The sequence below is a fragment of the Microtus ochrogaster genome, chromosome 16, assembly GCF_000317375.1.
Source record: "Microtus ochrogaster isolate Prairie Vole_2 chromosome 16, MicOch1.0, whole genome shotgun sequence".
NCBI classification, from domain to species: domain Eukaryota; kingdom Metazoa; phylum Chordata; class Mammalia; order Rodentia; family Cricetidae; genus Microtus; species Microtus ochrogaster.
In genome coordinates, this window is record NC_022018.1 from 59,852,862 (window position 1) to 59,874,322 (window position 21,461).

Genomic DNA, 21,461 nt, shown 5'->3' on the forward strand with positions numbered 1-21,461 from the left:
GCTTGCTGGGAAGGCTTTTCTGCAGGATTTGTCTATGCCCTATGACAAAGACTTTCAAGGATCCAACCCTTTTCTAGGCATGTGATAAACACAAGGCTTTAGACATAAACTTTCCTGTAAATCCTCACAGTCTCTGAACTGTGGGAGAGTGTGAGGGCCAAGCCCACACCTCCACATACAGCCTGACATTTCCTGGACCCTAGAAGGCCCTTCAGGACATGATGGTCACCCCAGGAGGAGTGCCATTTTCATCCTTGAGTGGGCCCCGATCCCTTACCCATGCATCTTTCATCTCACATGGACCCTTGTGTGAGAAAACTGAATACAGGGACCTGCTCCCAAACTCAAAGCACAGCAGTGTCCTTCTTAACAAAGGATCCTGGGGAGCCTCCCAGCCCCTGTCTCCCTCAGTGGCCTCCCAGCCCCTGACTCCCTAGCGGCCTCCCAGCACTTCTAAAACGTGGATGGTGCTGCCTTCTTTCTACAGGGGAGTAAAACCGGGTTCAGAGAGGAGAAGGCTGTGGCCAGGATTTGAACCTGGAACTCTCAACTCTAGCCTAAACCTCTTTCACTACAGCACCCTTGGAGCATTGCTAGGAGGACAGCTGTGGGGGCTGAGTCTCCAGGACAGAGTGTTTGGGGCAGCCCTACGCCCCACTTAAAAGCAAGTCGTACAACCTGCTTGTTCGTCTTGATCCTTGACTTTCGGTCCTTGTTTGACGGATCCAGCCCTTCCCCGTGTCTACCCGCCTTCCCCTTCTGCTCCCCATCCTGCAGTCTCTACTGCAAGCCTTGGACTTTAGGGCTTCTCTGGTTGCTTTAGGCTGAGTTAGCAGCCAGTGAGGTATTCGTGGTGTAGGCAGACAACACCCCAAACTAAAACGTAAGGCAGAGGCAAGGAGTGGGGGGGGTGTCTCTGTGTTTTTACTGAGATCGAGGAAAAGACCTGGAGGGCGGCAAAACTCACCTCCCTGTTTTCTCATCCCCCTCATTTGCTAACTTCCCACTGAGAAATTCAGAAAAACAGGTGGGAGAAGAAAACTCCAAACCATGCTCATGTACGAAACTAAATGAAATAAAACCATCAACAGAAGCGTGTGGCACCTGCCTGTGTGACAGAAAGACGAAGACGCTTAGTCTGGACCCAACTAGACTAAACCTGGGAGGCAGAGGGGGTGTGGCAGCTCAGTTTCTCCTGATTCGAAGAAGCAGAGACCCACACCCTGGTCCTCTGCCGCTGGGCATCTTGTCAGCGTGCGAGGAGGAGTGCTGTTTCCATGGCAATGACCACCAGAGATTCCTGTCCTCTCTGAGCACTCCATGATCTGCTCCCGATTCCAGGCTGAACCGAGGTGCTTGTGGGGACAGTGGAGGGCCACGTCACAATTTCCCCTTAGATACCAAGACCTCTGGCCTGATGGACGTGGCACCTGTGACCTCTGTCTCTGTGAGTCTGGTCACAAGTCCTCGAAGAACTTCAAGTGCTGCCGAAGAGCTATAGTCAGGGAACTGGCCGGCTCCAGAGGCATGGCGACTGGCAGCGCTCTCTCCCTCAGCCGCTGCTTCCTGGGGGAGCCCAGTGTACTTACAGATGCTCCCTGTGTGTGAATGGTGGCCCTTGAATGCAAACGGCATATTGGAAATCCAGCCTGTTACAGACTCAGCAATGACCTGCACCTTGTTCCCCCAAGTCTAAGAAAACACAAAAGACACAGATTTCAGTAATTCCCCTCAAGAAGACGCTGTGCTCTACAGGTGCCTTGCATTGGTGACGGATGGATCATGTGACTCGGGGCTCCACTCAGTTCCCTACAGGTTGGCCACAGAGCTAATTGAGGCTTCTGTGGAGATGAAGTCAGAGCTCAGACTCCCTCTCCATGTTTCCAGTCCATGTTGATATTGAGAATCTCCACGAATAAATGTCTCACTTGCTGGTATCGAACTCAGATGTGTCCTACAGGGAGTTCAGACAGTGGCCAACTGTGTGGTCTGTAGGTAACACCTGTCAGAAAGACCCTTGCTGGGAAAACATAATCCAGGAAATGACCGCCAGGGTCTGAAAGTGGCCACCACGGCCTGCCAGCGTTCTTGGATCCTGGACACAGTTAGTGCTAAGTTTTCTCAGTCAGTACAAACCTACTGAATATCCATGTGTTAGCTCTGTCCCAGGACTGAATCTAACTGGACACTGACATTCACCCCTGCCATCTAAGCTTGATAAGATTGACAGAAGCCCCTGTGGGGAAGGACTTCTTCCTGTCTTTCTATCTTACAAGGGCCTTTGTTTGACAGTGGGCTACCCAAGCCATTTGGGCTCATCCCCACATTTGGAGAGCCTTACTTTACAGATCCCCTTTCTCATGGATAGTAACACTCATAAATTCTGGGGAGGGGGATGTAGACCCCATAGGGGAGGAGCATCACTCAACTTCCTATGTCAGCGACTGCACTCAAGAGAGCAACTCAGGCAAAAGAGAGAATCTGTGCAGGGCTGGAGAGGCGGGATCTACTGTTGCCCCAGCAGCTGCAGACATTCCATGTGATGGAGCAGAGCTGGAGGGTCTCAGGGGACCAGGGTGAAGGCAGAAGACCAGTGCTAATACAGGAGAGCCATGCCAAGGCACAGGCCAAACCTGGTTCCCTCGGGGCACTAGATTCATAGTTAACCATATAGACATCTTTTCTCTCTATTTGTTCATAACCACCTGGGTCAGGATTGGGGTCCAAGTCTACTTCTTTCTCTTGGGGTCATGGAATCCAGGCACACTAACCTCAAGCTTGCAATTCTCCCTACTTGTTCTCTATAGTACTTGCCTAAATGTATGTACCACCAAGGCCAGCTCAGTATGTGCTTGGCTCTACCACAATCCTGGTCAAATGACAGTATGTGTCAATACAGAGTATACACATAGGATGTTGACTAAAAGCAGCATGGCTAGAACACCATGGAACGTACAGACTTCATGCTTCCTACCCAGGTCTGGATCCCGCCACTGGACTGTCAGGGATTCTGCCACCTCTTCACACTGCTGTGCATCCGATGAGGCTCTGTGCACCTCACCCCTGCTCACACAAGCCCTGCTGCTGTGTTTCAGATCGCCTGCATCTCAGCCTTATCATCCTGTAGCTGAGGGGACAGGACATTTCTGTGTGGGGGGACCAGGCTAGAGAAAGCTTTGAAAGGATCTCACATAAAGGTTGAACACGGTCCTGATTGCAGCTCGGAGGCCTGGTCCACCAAGCCTCACTGTGCTTTTCTTTCTGAGGTCTCTTCAGAATTTAGTCTTTAAAGGGTCATATGATCAGGGCTGGAAGAAGCTACAGGGATGGTGCAGTGGTTAGGGACTGCATAATGCCCTTGTAGAGGGCCCGCATGCCTAACAGCTATCTGTAACTCCAGCTTCAGGGAATCTGTGGTCCCCTACACACACACACACACACACACACACACACACCTATTTTATGGCTCTGTACACATACATCTGCATAGATGAAACTTAAAAAAAAACCTTTTTCAAGGGTTCCATGAGCAGAGGTGAGATATACATAGTATCATGGAAGTCTCAATAGGCACCCGGAAATGGCAGAAAACCCTGGTGATCATTGGTCCAGCCCATAGGCAAGCAGCATGGAGCCTATAAGATAAACTCCCCTGGGAACTCAATGAGAATGGGCCTAGGAGACTGCTCCACAAGCTACAAACTTTTGTGCGCCCATGAGGGTGAGGCCTCGCAAACACAAACGTCACTTCCTTAAGGACTAGGGGGCTTCCTGACATTCCCCGTAATTAATGAGATATGTGGTCATCCCTTGTGGAGTTCTTAGGACTCACTGATGGCTTTCTTTACTGAAACAACCTCTCTTTGGTGTCCCTTTTTAACAGACGCTGAAGGACGCCAGCGACAATGCCCGCAAGGACTTCCACCGTGAAGCTGAGCTGCTGACCAACCTCCAGCATGAACACATTGTCAAGTTCTACGGCGTCTGTGTGGAGGGCGACCCGCTCATCATGGTCTTTGAGTACATGAAACACGGAGATCTCAACAAGTTCCTTAGGTACAGTGAGGGGTGGAGCCCCCCTGGGCTTGAGAAGGGGCTAGAATATCACTGCTCAGATAACCAGGAGCAAGGATGGGAAGCCGCTGGGAAGGGGAAAGGGAAACCCAAGCACCCGCACACAACGGACAAAGGAACAGAGGGAAAGGAGGAACACATTCCTTTTTCCTGCCTGGTCACCCCTCCTAAAGTGTAGTTAATGAGTCCTTCTGCATTCATTGAGCATTTGTTACATTTAATGACGCTGTGTGTCTGGAAGAGCGTGCCAAGTGCACTACCCAAGACTACGGAAACAGAGAAAGAGAAGGTACCTAGGCAGCACCATAGATGTTGTCGTGGGGTGGGGTCAGAGTGAAGCATCCGGGAGGGATGGCAGGAACGGGGTGGGGGAGGGGAGTAGGAAACAGCTCCGGGCATGGAAGCTGGGGAGCTATTGTGCGGAGCGAGGAAGGAGAGGAAGGAACAGACAGAGCCCAAAGACCAAAGATTTCAAAGGAAAAAGGATGGGACAACATTTGACAGAGCCATTGAAGTCTTGCAAATGTGACTATTGCTAACAAGGTCCCCCTGAGCAATGTATATGTAAGCAGGGTCCCTAAAAGAGAAACAGGGTGCTAGCGCCACTTGGATTTCTAGCCCAGACCTCAGTAAGTCTCGGTTCCGCAAGGGCTTCTCAAGCAGTCCGGTCCCTCAGACAGCGGGAGGAGGAGACAAGAGAGCGAGAGGGACTTTACAGTGCTCACGAGCCCCGAGGAAGTCATTTGTTCTGGAGTGTGAGCTAAGTCACAGAGTGTCAGGGGTTAAGAGTGGCTTTTGAGGCGATGCCAGGGTACAACAGCAGAGCTGCCACCCCCCGAGCAGATATGAAGCTGCTACCTAGCTGTGGCATGTATGAACTGAGTCTTCTCAGGGGTGCTGAGCTTCAGCATGGCAGTTACAGCAGGCAAAGTCTGGAGAAGAATTCTCCTGGTGACCAGCTCGGTCATCAAGACTGCGGGCTGGCTGTCACCCTGGTAGGGTCCCCTGGTGAATGTCCCCATCCTGTGACTGTCTAGAGAGAAGCATACAGTGAGTCAGATACACAACACATGACAAGAAAGAAAGGAGATAATGTCTTCATTCTCGTCGGGCAGAGACAGAAATAGAGATGGATCTTATATGTAAGGTTATCCGGGTGAGGCACCACATTCCAGCATGGCCAGAGAACATGGGTTCTCCTCCTGAATGGAGCCTGAGCCCTGGCCCAGGCACCTTTGCCCCAAGTCCCTTACAGACCTCTCTATGTGTTCTTTTCCTTAAACATCAGCTGGCATCTCAAAATATTCGCCTGCACATTCCATGTAGTTTGGTGGGGGATTATAACTGGGAGAAAGAGAGGATGTCAGGAGCATACAGATCACCTCCCCTCCCTCGCCTTGTTTTTCCTGATAATGCACCCCAAGAACAAGCTTAGAGGGGAGTTATCAATAACTTTTGGTCCCATGGTCCCCTGTTTCTGCCATGTTTTCGTCTGTTCAGAGATTCAGAAGCCCAGTGAGTGTATCTTTTGTGTAATGGTTACTCATAGTCCTCCCGTCCTCCTCTTGTGCCCCCGGCTGCTGCCCAAACAAGGAAGGAGAGCTTCACCCTGCAGGCTTAGTAGGGATGGCCGAAGGGCACAGAGCTCGCTGCTCTTAGAACTGGCTCTACGGGACACAGATGTCTGGACCATTTTTACGGTCTGTTATACATACGTCTCAGTTCTTGCTTGGCTGGATCTCTGCTTTCCCTGTGGTCGTGTGTGTACGCGCAGATGCCAGGTGAGATCAGGAGTGCACAGGACACTCAAGGCATTGAGAGGCAGCCCTAACCCGCCCTCCTGTGTTATCAAAGCATTCGTTGTGGGAAAAAGTCAGGGGGCAGTGGCAGACTCTGGACTTTGTCGGAGCCGACATGAGAAGAAGGAAAATATTAACTTTGGTTGAGGACTAGTTGTTCCTGTGAGAGATATTTTCATCATTCCTCAGGCTCTCTCCCTAATCCAAAAACTTTTTTTTTTCTTAAATACTATAACAAAATAAACCCACATGCAGTTATCTGGATGCAGTTTCACGCATCTGCATGTTCAGACATCTGTGTGTGTGTGTGTGTGTGTGTGTGTGTGTGTGTGTTAAACGGTGTGACTAGGGGTGTTTGTGTATGAGTGTGCTCTGTGAGTGAGTGAATGTGTGTGTGTCTATTATGGGTGTGAGTGTATGTATGATTATGTGAGTTTAAGTACATATGTGTGAGTGTGTATTAGTGAATTGTGCTCTGTGTGTCAATGTGAGGGGCGGGGAAGCATATGTGTGTCTGTGTGTATGTATGAGTGTGTGTATATATACGTAAATGTATGAATGAATGTGTGTCTGTAAGTGTGAGTATGTGTAGGTATAACTGTGTGGATATGAGTGTATGTGCAAATGTGCACATGTGTGTGTTGCATAAGTGTATGTATTCAAGTGTAGGTAGGTGTGAATGTATATGGGTATGAATGTATGTGCACGTGTATATTTGCATATGAGTATGCATGTGCATATGTGCATGTGTGTGCATATGTGTATGCATGTGTGTATATGCGTGTATGTGTATATGCATGTGAGTGTGTCTGTTACCACTCATCTTTGGGCTTTCTGTCAGCCACACCCAAGCTTCCCCTCTGCCTTCTGAGGCCCTCCCTTGGCATCCTATGCAGGGCGTGGAGAACTTGGAAACTCAGCTTGATTCCAGAATCTGCTACACTCTGGATCGGTGTGGCTGCCAAGGAGTAGACTCAGGTGCAGCGATGCATGGCAAGGACGGGCTGTCCTCTTCCTGGGAGGAAACCTGGCACACAACTGCCATGACAGATCGCCAAGCAACTTGGCAGTGCTTGATAAAGCCAGATGTCTTATGTCTCAAACCTTTCTCTTTATACCGAGCGCAATGCAGCAGGTCTGACATGAGGTGGACAATGGGAAGGACAATTTCATTGTAAGAGTTTCACAGTTTTTCCCTTCAGAATCTCTCCCAAGTTCCCTCTTAATGTGGAGATAGATGAGTAATTTTCAAGCAATAACAAATAATATTTATTCAGAATTTCTATGCATATTAGATGTGTTAACTTATGAAAACCAAATAATATTTCAAAAATTTAAAGATAAATAAGCTCCCTATTTTATGCACAGTCTTGTGGCACAGTTAAAGAAGCCAACTCATGAAGCCCAGGAAAGAACTGAGACTCCAGCCGTGGCCTCTGGGCCGCTTCCTCCTTCCTGAGAAGTGCCTGTTACAAGGATGCATAGGGAGCCACTATATGAGAAGGATCAGTCTTAGTGACTGGAGTTGGGTAACAATGGCTGGCAACAACTAATTGCATATTTTCAAACAGCTCTAGAGATAATGTTATTAATACAAGGGGAGGGTAAATTTCTAAGATGGTGTGTATGTCAGTTATTTTGGTCTAACATACCTTATACCTTAAACATAACATACCTATGTTTAGCCATAAACACGAATGGCTATTGTGTGCCAATCAACTCTATAGTAAACTTAGCAGATAAACTCACTTTTTAATAAATCTGAAGGAGGCTGGGATACAGCTCGATGGTAAGGCACACCTTCCTCATCTGCACGAGCTCTGAGATCCGTCCCTAGCACTGCACATCCAAACAGGTGGTAAGGGAAGAGGTGTCAATTACAGAGCCCATTCAGTGCAGACAACCAGACCAAGAAGGCTGAGCAGCTTCCTGTAGGTCCCCTAGCCTGCTGCTGGCTCCCCAAACCAGTGCACTGGGGGAGCATTGCCATCACCACTCTTGGAAGAACAGCACACTTTTTTTTTTTTTTATTTTTGAGTGATATAGGAGGACCTAGGTTCTGCGATTCTCTTAAGAACTTGTCCAGGACACTCACCTGTCCTTTGTGGAAGGACATCTGCCCCAAAGGGAAAATCCTCGTTACTTTCTCAAAAGCAAGCAGGGAAGGGGGTTCAAGGGCATGAGAGCCTCCCCCATGCGCGGAGCTACGCAGAGCACTGGTGTCTGGTGTTGGGTCTCCAGCTTCCCTCTGCTGCTGGCTGGCGCACAAGGCTGCTGCAGGAGGTTTGCAGAGATGATGTGTTTCAGAGAGGGGTTTGGACACTTCCTTCCCCCTGGAATGGAGACCTCCTGCAGGCTCAGGTGTCCAGCTTTCCGTAGCTGGAGCAATGACTGACGTTGACTTTGTTCATTCCCTGAATACCTCATGTTTCTTAGTCTTTTGGATCCCCTATAGTTTATGTCTCTCAGTCCTTTACCTGAGCTTGAGCTTGGATGAGTCATCTTCTGAGGTGGGAAGGACTTTGACATTCTCAAAAAAAGGAAAGCTCCCATTTTCCTCAGGGCTCTGTAGCTCCATTACAGACCCAGCTTTGTTTTTTTTTTTTTTTTTTTTCAGATATCTCCCACTTTATAAAAAGCTCCCCCTAGCTCGATAAAAAAGTGCCCCTTCAGACTCAGTATTAATTCTTCCTCGTGCCAACGCTCTAGGAGGCTGCTTAAAGGATCTAGGTTATAGAATGAAGAGACAGGCCCAGTAAGTTACAGAGTCACAGGACTCTCTCAAATTCAATTCTGACAGCCCGAGTTTTGGCTTCTGTACCATGCTGTGCTCTGTTTTATAACCTCCAGGGACACTTTCTCAGGGCCCTTCCTGGGTGCCACAAAAGATGAAATCTGTTAAGACTTGCCTGGTAGGAAACCAGGAAGCTCCTCCCAAGAGAATGGATAAACCTAGATATTCAGAGACAGAGGAGGAGACGAAGAATCCCCCCTACCCCCCACATAATATCCCCATGAGGAAACTGCAGATTAGTGAAGTTCAAAGACTTCCCCAGATGAGGGTGTTAGATAGTGGTGGACTGGAACACGCCCCACGCCTCTGCCAGAGCTTGTTCCTAGAGAAAGCAGGGTGAAAGGCCTGGTGACAGCATGTCTTAGAAATGCAAAGGCTATGTCTGGGCTGGAATAGTTCAGGGAAGGCGGGATGCATGCTAAAAATGTTGGCTAATTCTTGCCCTCTCATTTTCCAACACCCAAGTTGTTCTGGGACCCAAAGATGGAATCACCCACTTTCTTAATGGAGACCCCCTCCCTTCTTAGTCTCCCATGGAGTGGAAGGAAGCTTTGCCCAAGCCATGTAGAGCGGGGTGGGGGGGTGGAGGGCAGCACCTTTCTTAACTCCCTGCAGTGCCCTCTCAGGACACAAGGAGAACTGATTTCTGTGCGGTAGGCTTGTGGCGATGAATGACCTTGCTGGCTAGGACCCTAGCCTTGAAAGAGTCAAGGGCTTACTTGAAAGCCACACTTTGTCACACATCAGGTGCGCTGAAGGGGACCGTGAGCTACCCATCTTTGATAGGGACATTTGGAGTGGTCAGCGTTCGAGCAGGGTGGCCAGCTGCAGTCGGTTTGGAGGAGGCCTGGGGACCCTCTGATGCTAGGACCGGGCCTCCAGGAAATCCAGCCTCTCTCTGCCCCTGCTTTAACTCCATCTCAGCCAGGTTACACTCTCAGAGTTTGTGAGTTCGTGGCCAATGTCTGATGGCAGCAGAGTTCTGAATTCACTGAAACATGAGTCTGTTGATGGGTTGGCATGAGAGAGCTCACTATTCTAGTCCACACAGCCCCCGGTATCCCACTCAGGAGAAATGAGGCAGCCGGGCGCTCTCTCAGCTGTGGAGATAAAACTGTGGGTGAAATGGAGCGTTCTGGCCTCTTATTCCCCTAAGTCAGGCAGTGTCCCCCAGCCCCAGGCGCTAAATGGAAACTGAGTCCCTCTAGTCTTTCAGCGGAGGCTCTAGCCTCTTGTATTCTCCCACAGGGCACACGGGCCAGACGCGGTGCTGATGGCGGAGGGCACTCCGCCCACTGAGCTGACGCAGTCTCAGATGCTTCACATCGCTCAGCAAATTGCAGCCGGCATGGTCTACCTGGCGTCCCAACACTTTGTGCACCGTGACCTGGCCACCCGGAACTGCCTGGTAGGGGAGAACCTGCTGGTGAAAATTGGGGACTTCGGCATGTCCCGGGACGTGTACAGCACCGACTACTATAGGGTGAGTAGCTGCCCCAGCAAGGAGTTATCATTTCCGGGTGGAAGGGCCATGTATTCATAAGGTTGGTTGAGCTGGCATAAGAAAACATCGCTGATGAATAGAAATTGACTCCTCATAGTTCTTGAGACCTCCAAGACCACGGTGGCAGTGGTGTGACTTCCTCCCGGGACTCTCTCATCAGAATGCAGGTAGCTGTCATCATCTGTCATCTTTATTTTTCCTTATTTTTACATGCATGGGTTTTAATGGGAGAACGCACTTCTAAATCTCCTCCTCCAATTTGGATACCAGCAGGACTGGACTAAAGTCCACCCTATTGGTCCCATTTTCCCCAAGATATCTTTTTAAAGTGCTACTTGGAACATGATCATGCTCTCGGTCATGTCTATGTCCAACATCTAAGTGTTAGGGCGAACCGTCCTTCACCCTGGCTTTCCAGAATATTGCTTCTCATCGCCACGACAAAAAGGCGTCAGCATTTCCAGGGTGTTGGCTGAGGACACAAGGATCAAGGCTTAACCAAGAACTTCCGTTTGATGGGGAAAATGATAGCTAGACACCGTAAGGGTTGAACGTGTATGGATTTGTTTCTATAAACGGTCTCCAGGAGACCTTGGCGGCTCCCTCACAGAGCCACAGTGAGTGAAAGTGGCGGAGCTTTCACACAATGGTGCTGTGGGAAAGGTTCCGCCAGTCTGCTCTGGACGAGTCCCTCACAAGCGGGTAGACTTACAGATAGTGCTCCCAGTCCGTTGGCAACTTGGGGTTGGCACACTCGGAGAAAACAGAGGTCTTGGAACCTGGATGTGAAGAATGGGGACGTTTCTGGAAACCCAGCGATCATGGCAGAGGGAAGGTTTAGCATGGGCTTGAAATCTTCTGATTATTGTTTGTGTCACTTTCCCCCTTCCAGAGCAGGGTGGGGCTGGTGGAGGCAATGCCACTCTTGGCTTTGGCACAGCTCGTGGCTGTTTACCTTGACGAGCCCTCTCAGCTTGTATCCTATATCCTTTCCCGCTGCCAACTCTGCTACACTTGGTTTAAGAAAATGAATCGCGCCCTTGCTCCATGCTCTTAGGCAGACTGTACTGTGATGGTTTTTCCTTTGATAAGCTCGTATCTGGTGTGTGACAAGTAAACAGAAGTCAAGTTGGGGGACTCCCTTAGTGTTTGCAGAAGATGTGAGCAGCCTTACTCTTAAGGGTCCGAAACAGAACTTGGAAGCAGCACCTGCCCTAAGCCTAAGTGGTTGACTTTTCCCAGGCGTCTAAAGTGCAGATGGTATTTTATAGGCATATCTGTTTTATTAAATTTGTTTTTCTTGGTGTGAGGTGGGAATAAGTATCTTCCAGTTTCAGAGAAACAAGGGGATACTTCTCTGAGGAAAGATTTTGCTGATCTTCATGCGTATGAAAAGAAGAAATACACGATCCAAGTAGCAGCATTTAAAAAAAAAATGTTGTAAAGGACTTGGAACAAAGAAAGAATTCAATAAATGTTGTGATTTAAGTTTTATGCAAATCAATAAGGGCATATTTCATCCTAAGGCTAGGACCGAAGTAAGTGAAGCCTAATATTGTCAGAGCATCTCTGAAAAATAATTTGGAGAACAAGTAATGAAAATCTCGATAATAAAAAGATCAGCCACTCGACTCAAAACTAAGCAAAATATTTGAACAGATATTGTTCTAAAAATGGTAGGGAAGGACCAAGAAGCACACAGAGAGATGCTGAGCACCCCAGTCACTAGGGGACTAAAGGACAATGGCAGTTAGATGTCACTTCATACCACTAATGCTGTAACAAAGATGAACAGACAGTAATACGTACTGGGGAGGGGGTGGGGAAATTAAAATTCTCGTCCATTGCTGGTGTGAAGGCAGAACTATGCAGGTGCTTGGGAATATAGCCTAGCAATTGCTTAGATTTTTCAACATAAAGCCGCAATGTAACCTACCAATCCTATTCCTATGAATATGCTCAAAGGAATAAAAGTTCTGTTTACACAAAAGCAGGTACGAAAGGTATTTATGATGTCTAAAGAGTACAAGCAACTTAAGTATTGATTAACTTCCGAATGGATAAGCGTGACATGGTAAATCAATAGGCTGTTATATCGATAGGCTGCTATTCCACCATACAAAGGAATGGCATCTGACCCATGGCCCAAGATAGATAAAATGTAAAACATCCTATCAAGGAGCTGGAGAGATGCCCAGTGATTAAGAGCACTCGTTGCTCTTGCTGAGGACCTGGGTTTGGTCCCCACCACCGACCTAATGTTGCACAACCAACTCTAACCCCAGTTCCAGGGGATCTGATTTCTGACTTCTTCAGGTACCAGGTATGGTGCACAGACATAGATGCAGGCAAAGCCTTCACACACACACACACACACACACACACACACACACACACACCAAATTAAATAAATCTAAAAAAAAAATAACAAAACGAAAACAGGATACGAAGAGAAGGAAGCTAGGCACCAAAGGCCAGTGTTGTGTGACTCCATTTACAAGAAGTGTCTAGAAGGAGAAAATCTAAGGAGACAGGAAGTTGGTTGGTCTTGGGTTGAGGGAAAGGAACATCAAAGAGTGACCTCTGCTGGGTACACTGTTTAGGTTTTGGGTCTGTGATTTCAGAATTATATAGTGGTTTAAGGTTCATTATAAGTAGACTTAAAAATCCATCAGCCTTGTGAACTTTTAAGAAAAGAAATCTTGAAAAAGAAAGCACTGAAATAGTAGCTGCCATTATGCATATATATATTGATCTTGAACATCTGTGAATTATTTAAACAGTGGCATTTGTGGTCTGCCATCTTTGATTGTCACTTGTTAGGCAAACCCTCCGCTAATGCCTTAGTAAGACCCAATGCCTGGGATCCAAGCCTTTTGCTTTCCTGGGCACCCACAGGCATGTGGTATACATGAACTCACACAGGCACACACACAGGCACATATATTTAAAATAATAATAATAAATCTATAAAAATCCATTAACTTCATCCCTGCTTGTGGCCATTACTCAATTATTCTTGCAAAGTCTGTACTTTTGGGGGGGGGCTTTTTGTTTTGCTTCCTCAAAATGAGGAAAAGGTACCAGCTTTCCACTGGCCACTGTTGTAGGTGGAAAGGAAGACAAGGTTGGTGGGTAGGAGCCTTGGGACGTGAGTTAGGTATTTTATTTAAGCCTTTTCTAAAATTTCAAAATGGTGGCTCACCTTTTGGCTTCATGGAAGCATCATCAAAGAATTGGCTTGGGGAATACTTTTGTTTATTGAAATGGTGAAGCATGCAACCCACCACCAAGTCCATCAAACGGGGAAGCAGGGATTGCTGCTTGGTTTTTCAGGAGAACTGCAAAGCGCCCACTGAGGGAGACCCTGCACACCCTTGTCTCCACAGCAAATAACCCCATCTGTGAGATTAATCCTAATCCTGCCACCATCACCCTGCCACCATGATCGTGAGCTTTTCTGGTGGATGCTTCTCCAGCACCTTCCACAAGTGCTTTCCCACTATTTTCTTCCTACATCACATTCTAAAGTGAGAAGCTGGTGTAGATGACGTTTGATGTCAGAAACCCACAGTAACCAAGGAGAGATTGGGCTAGCCTGGTGACTTAGTTCCTTTTCTGCTGCTGTGATGCAATTCAATGACAAAATCAGCTCACAGAACAGTGAGCCTCAACCTCCCAAACGCTGTGGCCCTTTAATACAGATCCTCATAAATTTATTTTCACTTCTACTTTATAACTGTAATTTTGCTACTGTTTTGAATCATAATGTAAATATCTGTGTTTCTGAAGGTCTTAGGCAACCCCTGTGAAAGGCTCTTTCAACACCCCAAAAGGAGTCATGACACACAGGTTTAAAACAGCTGATAAAGAAGGAAAAGTTTATTTTGTCTTAAGGCTCCAGAGAACTAGATATCCATAATGGCAGGGAAGGTGTGGCAGCAAGGAGCAGGTGTGGTAGCTGGAGCTGGAAGCCAAAAGATCTTATCTCAGCTGCACACACAGGAGGCCCTGAGAGTAAGCCAAAAGTGGGCTGACTAAAATCTCACAGCCTGTCCCCCCCCCATATACTTCTTCCATCAATACTCCCTATTCTAAAAGTCCCATCGTCTCTCCAAACAGTGCCACCAACTGCCGCTGTTCAAATGCATGAACTTAGCGGGGACCGTTCCCATTTAAACCACCACACCTGGCTTATCTTACATGGAAAGATGGCAAATAGGAAAGGACTGACTGGTTTGGGAAGTAACAGATCCCTAATCTTTGAGAATAACCTAAACCTACTAGGTGCCTGAGTCTTCTGCTTATGGTGACTTGTGCATAGCCTTGTGTGGGGTAGCCAGTGCACAACCTTGGGGGTGGGAGTGCACAAACTTGTGGGGTGGCCTCAGCTCCAGGCTCTTGGAATAGCTGGTGGCAGCTGCTCCTGGTCACGAGGGAGCTGGCAGCACCAGGAAGCCTGCGCCTCAAGCCCATTGCAGCTGAGCTAATTACATCCTCCCAGTGAAGAGAGAAATCATGACACAAGAGTTTGCATGGAAACCAGCCCAGCATGGCGGGCCCAAACTACTCCAGCATTTTTGTTTTCTAGATTGTTCTAATTAGCAGCTCTCTGCACCAGCCCTCTATTTTGTTTGGATGATCAGAAGCAGATTTGTGTCATCCTGGGCTAGGACATTGCTCTACTTGATCATTACTCTGCCACTGTGGACCCACTGAGTTCTCTTTTCTTTCTTTCTTTTTTTTTAATTTGCACTTTGGTAGTTTTCTATGTTTGGGTCTAATTTGAGTTTAAAATTAACGTAATCTGTTGGTGACTAGAGAGACCCAAACAGCTTATATTTTAGCTTTTTAAATCCTTGGGCTTTAACTTTATGTAGAAGTGATAAGAAATTCCACCCTTTAGTTCATCTTTTCTTAAGAGTGAGAGAAAAGAAAATAATGGAGAAGACGATTTGTGGTAGGCATTTAAGGAGGTAAATGATACATGTTATCTAAGGAAGGCCATGTTCAAAATCCAAAATGTCAAAATGCTATCAACAGTGAACCCAGAAATCACCGCAGATTGCCCAATGCCAGATTCTTACCTAATAGAAAGAAAATGTGCTGTGCTAGAACATTCTGGCTGATATAACAAGTAGCCAGACAACTTATAGCCAGGCAGAGAACCAGATTATAGCTTGGCACCCACCTCCCTACTACCCACAATGGAGTGAGAAGGCTGATGACCTCTACCTGACACAGCATGGAAGACGAGCCTGGATAACTTCGGAAACAGACGAGCAGATAAAGAAAGCGAATGGAGAACAGCTGGAGAGATGGCCCGGTCCCTAAGGTTAAGAGCAGTTGCTATTCTTCCCGGGGTCCCTGGTGAGCTTCCCAGCACCCACAGGAGAACTTTCAGCCCTAACTCCAGTTTCAGAAGACTCGCTGCCTTCTTTAGGCCTCTGGTCATCAGGCATGCATGCAGGGAAAAAATACTCAAACACATCAAATGAAAATAACTGAAAGCCTTTAAATGTTATTTTTTTTTTAATTTTTCAACAAAAATTAACTGTCTTACCTTGGTCCTCCACATGATTGTGTTTATTTTTAAGGAATATTGTTACCTAATACAAACATTTCTAGATAGAAAGGTAGGAAGATAAACTCATTCTAAAATTGTTTCTAGTTTCTTATTATCTGGCGTACCAGCACTATTCCTCTCTGAGAGGCAGCATGAGATAATTCCCACCTCTCTTCCCCTCTTGCTTTCCTTAGACAGGGCGGCTGCTCACAGATCTGTGATCCCTCACAGGTTCATACAAATACGAACTACAGCCCAGAGCATCTGACATCATCAAAATGAGTTCCTGTCGGTTTCCCTCCTCTAATGTGAGGGGACAGAGAGCAAGCCCCCTGCCTCTGAGTGTTTGCACAGACTGGCTCCATGCGGGGTGGATCAACAACGTGGTTGGTGATTGTTGATGGAGACAGCCGTTAGGAGGGTGTGTCACCTCCACTCCCGCAGTGAGTTAGGAAGACACCCAGATTGGCGTTCGGCTGGCTCATATTTGGGTGGCTCAGATGCCAGGACTGCCAACCTCGGAGGGTGAAACCTGGGGTGATGTCCTACCTCAGGTGACTTCTTGGCAATGAGGGCATGAGCACTGTCATAGGCTGGCTTCCTCTGTCGATGTATGTCTAGAACACTTGAAAATGAACCCAACGTTCATTTCAAGGGAAAACTCAATCCCTTCCTGAAAACGCGATGTCCTCTGTGCCATCAGCTCCCATTTGTATGTGTCATTTCCTTATTTTCTTTGTCATCTAAAACGCGTGCACAGTGACTCTTGACTGTCACACGAACAATTATAGAGCTTTCTAGTTGGGCTCTTTTGCTTAAAGTGGCTTCAGAAAAATGAGATATTGTCTGTTCTTTGAAACCATCTTCTCTCAGTTCTTCTCAACACTTAGAACATAGTTCAGAGGAACCCGTCTGCCAGAGAGAAATCAGAACATTGAGTTCAGGCTAATTCTGTATTAAGAGAGATTAGCATAAATTATTTCAAGTTCCTAAGTTGGTTTAGTTTGCATCCAAGCTTCCCTAAGAACTTTTTACTTCTACTTTTGAGTTTTAGTAAGGTAAAGTCTAGAGTCCTCTCGCTCATTCACCCATTCCTTCATTCATTTGTTCAGCAATCATTCATTCAACACATACATAAGAAACAAATATCATACAGCATGCTGGATACAAAAGGAGCCTAAGGGAAAGGCTCATGGGCTCTGCTTGGACATTCCAATCCACTGAGACAAGTTCTGCACTGGAGATGCGCCCTGGGGACCCCAGGGTAGAAGCTCAGCTTAGAAAATCAGAGTGGAATTCACAGAAAAGCCTTCAACCTGGGACTTAAGTTGTAAATCCCAAATTGTTCTATTGTCTAGTAGGCCCCAAGCAGGAAAAAGATGGGGGACATAGAATAGATACAAAGAGAGCTGGCAAAGTAGACATTGTGGGTGTGGCCAGAGAACAGAGAATCCTTTGCCACGCATCCAGTGGTATTTATACCTATGTCTTCATACTCATCTCTTGAACTGAAAAAGACCAAGAGAGTTTTTACACCAGAACATGTAGTCTGATAAGTCCTTGGAGCTAGGAAAAGAGTCTCCCAGCAAAGGCCAGCCTCCCTCCCTCTTTAGATACTTGTTCTGCCTGCCATAAAACATCTCTTAACTTCCATCTCTGAGCTGACACAGTGTGAACTTCAGTGGAAGAGACCCATAGTCACAGGTCATTGTCCTTAAGCAAGAGCTCCTCAAAGACTTTTATGTCTTATTGTGTCTTGTGACCTTTAACAGGACACAGCTTAACCACAGAAAGTTTCAGAAGACAAGAGAGGAGCAGGCTTGGAGAGGCACTGTCTCGGCTCTCTGCCCCACCCACATTGCAGCCTGTGAAGAGAGTTAGCAAGGGTAGAGTAACAGTCTGTTATTCATCTTCTGGGCTCTCATTTGTAGCCATTAGCCTATCCATTTTAAGCACAGACATACTGCATTCAAATAGTAAGCATTTTCCTTGGTGTAGGAGAGATGTAGGTATAGCAGGCCTCTCCCAGGAGCTTGGACCAACAGGTCAGAGGACTCTGAGAATCCTGGGAGGTCACCTCACCAGGTGCTTTCCATCCCTGCACTCCATCTTCCAAGCAATCAGGCCACAACGCTCTCTCTCTCTCTCTCTCTCTCTCTCTCTCTCTCTCTCTCTCTCTCAATCTACATGACATCACTGGAGCTGTGGAAGTTGTGAAGGAGGAGCAGCAGTGTGGCAGCCTTTGGACAAAGGTTTACATCTCTGGTTTCTAACCCTGTGAACATGCTGGTACTGATTCATCTGACCAAAGGCATTAGTGTGCTCCTAATAGTGGCTAAGCAGGTAGGGGTTGCTTTGCTCGTGAAATGGGAACAGGTGGGCAGCTCTGATTGGCTTGGAGGCCTTCTAGAGTTCCTTAGCTCCGCCTTCCTGCCTCCAGTTGGCTGCTATGGCTGAAAATATCAAAGGTGAGGTCAGAGGGAAAGGAGGAGGCCTTGTAAGAAGCATAAACCTGTGACTACCAGAAATAATCTTTCTTCAAACACCCCACTGTAATCTGTTATTTTACACCCTGTTGGCCAGAGTTAGGTTAAAATGAAGGGCTGAGCTGTCTTGCAAAAAAATTCCTAGAAAAAAAATGGGATATAAAATGGGGAGAGGGGGACAAAAATGAATGACTTTAGTCTAAGAAAACTCTCGTTCTTACCGACCTCATGTCCTGAGGTGGCCCGTTTCCTTCCTTGCCAGGGGCTCTTGCCTTGGAAGTGTTCTGGAGAGCAGTACACCCAGCTGATGTGCAGCCATGGGTTAAGACAGGAGTCCGGAAGTCTTTGGTTCTTTGCTTCTTGGGCTTCCTCTGCCCTCTAAGATCATCCGGGTCCCAGGCCGTGTGACAGTGATTTGCCTCCTGGTTCCTTCAGCTCCGATTCCTTGGACTTAGCGTTTTCACCACTTTAGATCTTTATTCAGACTTCCCTGCTCCTCCACACCACACAGCTCATCAAGCAACCATGTTGTGTGTCCCCACATCATACCACTCTGGATGGCTCCTGCTGCCACGGCTTCCATTTCAGTAAAGTCTCCCGCGGTGTCTAGATTCCCTTTGTTGCCGTCCACCCCTCCATCCTTCCTGTCGCTCATTTCTGAAAGCTCAGCAGGAATCTTTTCTCATCTCACCCATGTCTCTGTGTTTTAAGACACAAAACAGAGTCAGTGGGTAGGCAGGCGTTTTCCTGAAATTCTGCATCCGTTCGGCGTAAATCTCAGTTGATTCCATTTCCTCTTCATCATGGTGCTAGCCTTCCTAGGATGGTGGGCCACTTAGATGGGAAGTCAGACATCGTGACTCTTCCTTATCGAATGCTCAGTGCTCTGTGTTTCTATAAATGTTTCTGACCTTTGTTTAGGAATGTGACTACATTTTTACAGGGCTAATTTTATATTTTGTGTATTGATTTTTTTTTTTTAATTTCCTGGGCAAGACAAGAGCTTCGGCAACTTTAGGGTCTACCCCAGATTCTGGAAAGTATGAAGTCTCCATTCTGCTCCATGGGAGCCAGCACTTCTCCTTGTCCTGTATGAGCATCTAGTGCTGTGCCCTCCAGTCTGTGATTCTTCCCCCAGCTATGCATGCTCACATGCATCCTCGCATGCACCTCCAGGGGTCCAGTCCATCTCGGTGGGCAGGGCATGCCACAGCAGCTCACACCAGGATGGAAAAAATGGAGACGAAAGGCTCAGGGGGAGTGGAGGATAAAGAAACACACACACACACACACACGCACACGCACACGCACACGCACACGCACACGCACACGCACACACAGGAAGGGGAGAGAGACCTGTAAGCTGGCTGGCTTTTCCTTCCCTCCATTTTACCTTTATTTCATCCAGGACTCCAGCCTGCAGAAAGGTACCGTCTACAGTTAGAGCCAGTCTGGCCTTAGCTAATCTCCCAGGAAAACCCTCCTAGACACACCCAGAGTCCTGCTCCACCATTCTTCTTCACTTCCATCAAGTTGACAGTCAAGATGAACCATCGTGTGGAACTTTCAGTGAACTAGACTTGAGCAATTGCTTGACTCCTCAGGTCCGCTTATCTCTCAAGGAGCACTGGCCGCCATCATGTTTATCGCTTATCTCTCAAGGAGCACTGGCCGCCATCATGTTTATCGAGTAGCGTGGAAACGGTTTATATTTAGGTGGGCTGAGAAGGGTTCCTCACTATTACTTCATCTTTCCTCGAAACAGAAGGTGGGTGCCATCACTCTGTGATGGATGTGTCATCTCAAGCCCGTCAGTGAGCTACTTAGGATCCACAGTAAAGAGAAACATGCTCCCTCATCTTTTTTTTTTCAACGGCTACTTCCTGTGAAGGCTCTCCCCCCTCCTTTCTAATTAAATAACTTCCATTTACATAATACTTCCACAATTAAAGTTTTTCTGCCTACACAAGATTAGTACTTAAGTAAGAGAGATTTTTCTCCATCTCCAGTGAGTAGTGAGCACGGGGTGGGGGGTGGGGGATTACCTCATCTTTGTTACACTGAGAAATTTCTCAGATTCCACTGTAAACTGGGTCAAGAAGGCGTTGGGAAACCGTGTGGGCAGAAAATGGCCATAGCCTCCCCTGCTTCTCATAGTCTCCCAGTTTTTGCTCTGTTCTCAGTCCCGGGAAACTGGGCAGATGAATGGCTGGATTAACTTAAGATAGTGTTTAGTACAGACACGTTCTGTTCCCTAAAGAAACACTCCTTTGGAGAAGATGCGTGAATGACTAGGCCTGATGCTAAGCAGTGAGACCCACGCTGCAGAGAGTAAATTGAATTCGGGAGAGGTGATGGAGGAGATCTATAAAATTCTATGGGGAAATAAATTGGATTTGGCCTAAGTTGTAAAGGGAGAAAAGTATCAGGTAGGGTGTTAGTAACCTTAAAACTATTTCCTGTGACTGGTACTGTGGTCCAGACCTAATTACAAAGGCTGCTTGTGTGCAGCACATATTCTGATGTTAAACTCCAAGGTCCTTGCTCAGTGCCAGGCCCATACCAGGTTCTTGCTGATCACACTAAAGCTTCCAGAAAAGAGTGTTCAATGTTCTTCTTTCAAAGCAAGGGTGCTGTCCCCTGCACTGTTTGCGCAGGCTAGAAGCTGTGGTGTTCCACCACGCTGAGTTGATCCCTGGGTTCTCATAATACCTGCAAACATCTGTCTTCGAGCCTTCTTTTCAGAGCTGCGCTTGTCCCGTCTGCCCACCTTACTATGAGGTTGCCAGAGATTATCATAGCAGCCATCCCAACCCTGGATGACCTCACCCCCCGCCACAGGTCAGCAGCTCAGAAGCTAGTGATCCTCTGGTGGCCAGGGCTTAGGAGAGGCTTATGTAGAATATCACTTTCCAGACAAAGTGATGTGCACAGTGGGCTCCAGTAAAGTGCTTGCCAGATAGGCATGAGAAGGAATCGGATCCTCAGATTCTGTATGCTAGCAGGCTTTTATAATCTCACACTTGGAAGCTGACCTCCCTGACCAGTCATTCAAGGAGACCCAGGCCAGCCAACTCAGCCAATCAGTGAGGCCCAGACCGGCCAACTCAGCCAATCAGTGAGGCCCAGGCCAAGGAGACCTTGATTCAAACAACAGCAGCAACAAAACACATGCTGTACTTGAGGCTGACGCTCAAAATTGTCCTCTGGCCTTCACTTGAATGAGCACAGACAGGTG

General features: G+C 47.4%; 1 protein-coding gene across 1 annotated transcript in view; it reads left to right on the plus strand.

Annotated features, from left to right (window-relative positions):
* Ntrk2 (neurotrophic receptor tyrosine kinase 2) overlaps positions 1-21,461 on the plus strand; it is a 330,204-nt gene that overhangs the window by 261,844 nt on the left and 46,899 nt on the right. The window contains exons 14-15 of the mRNA XM_026783080.1: positions 3,884-4,056; positions 9,916-10,150. Coding sequence (XP_026638881.1) covers positions 3,884-4,056; positions 9,916-10,150 — 408 coding nt within the window. The remainder of the gene's footprint in view (positions 1-3,883; positions 4,057-9,915; positions 10,151-21,461) is intronic.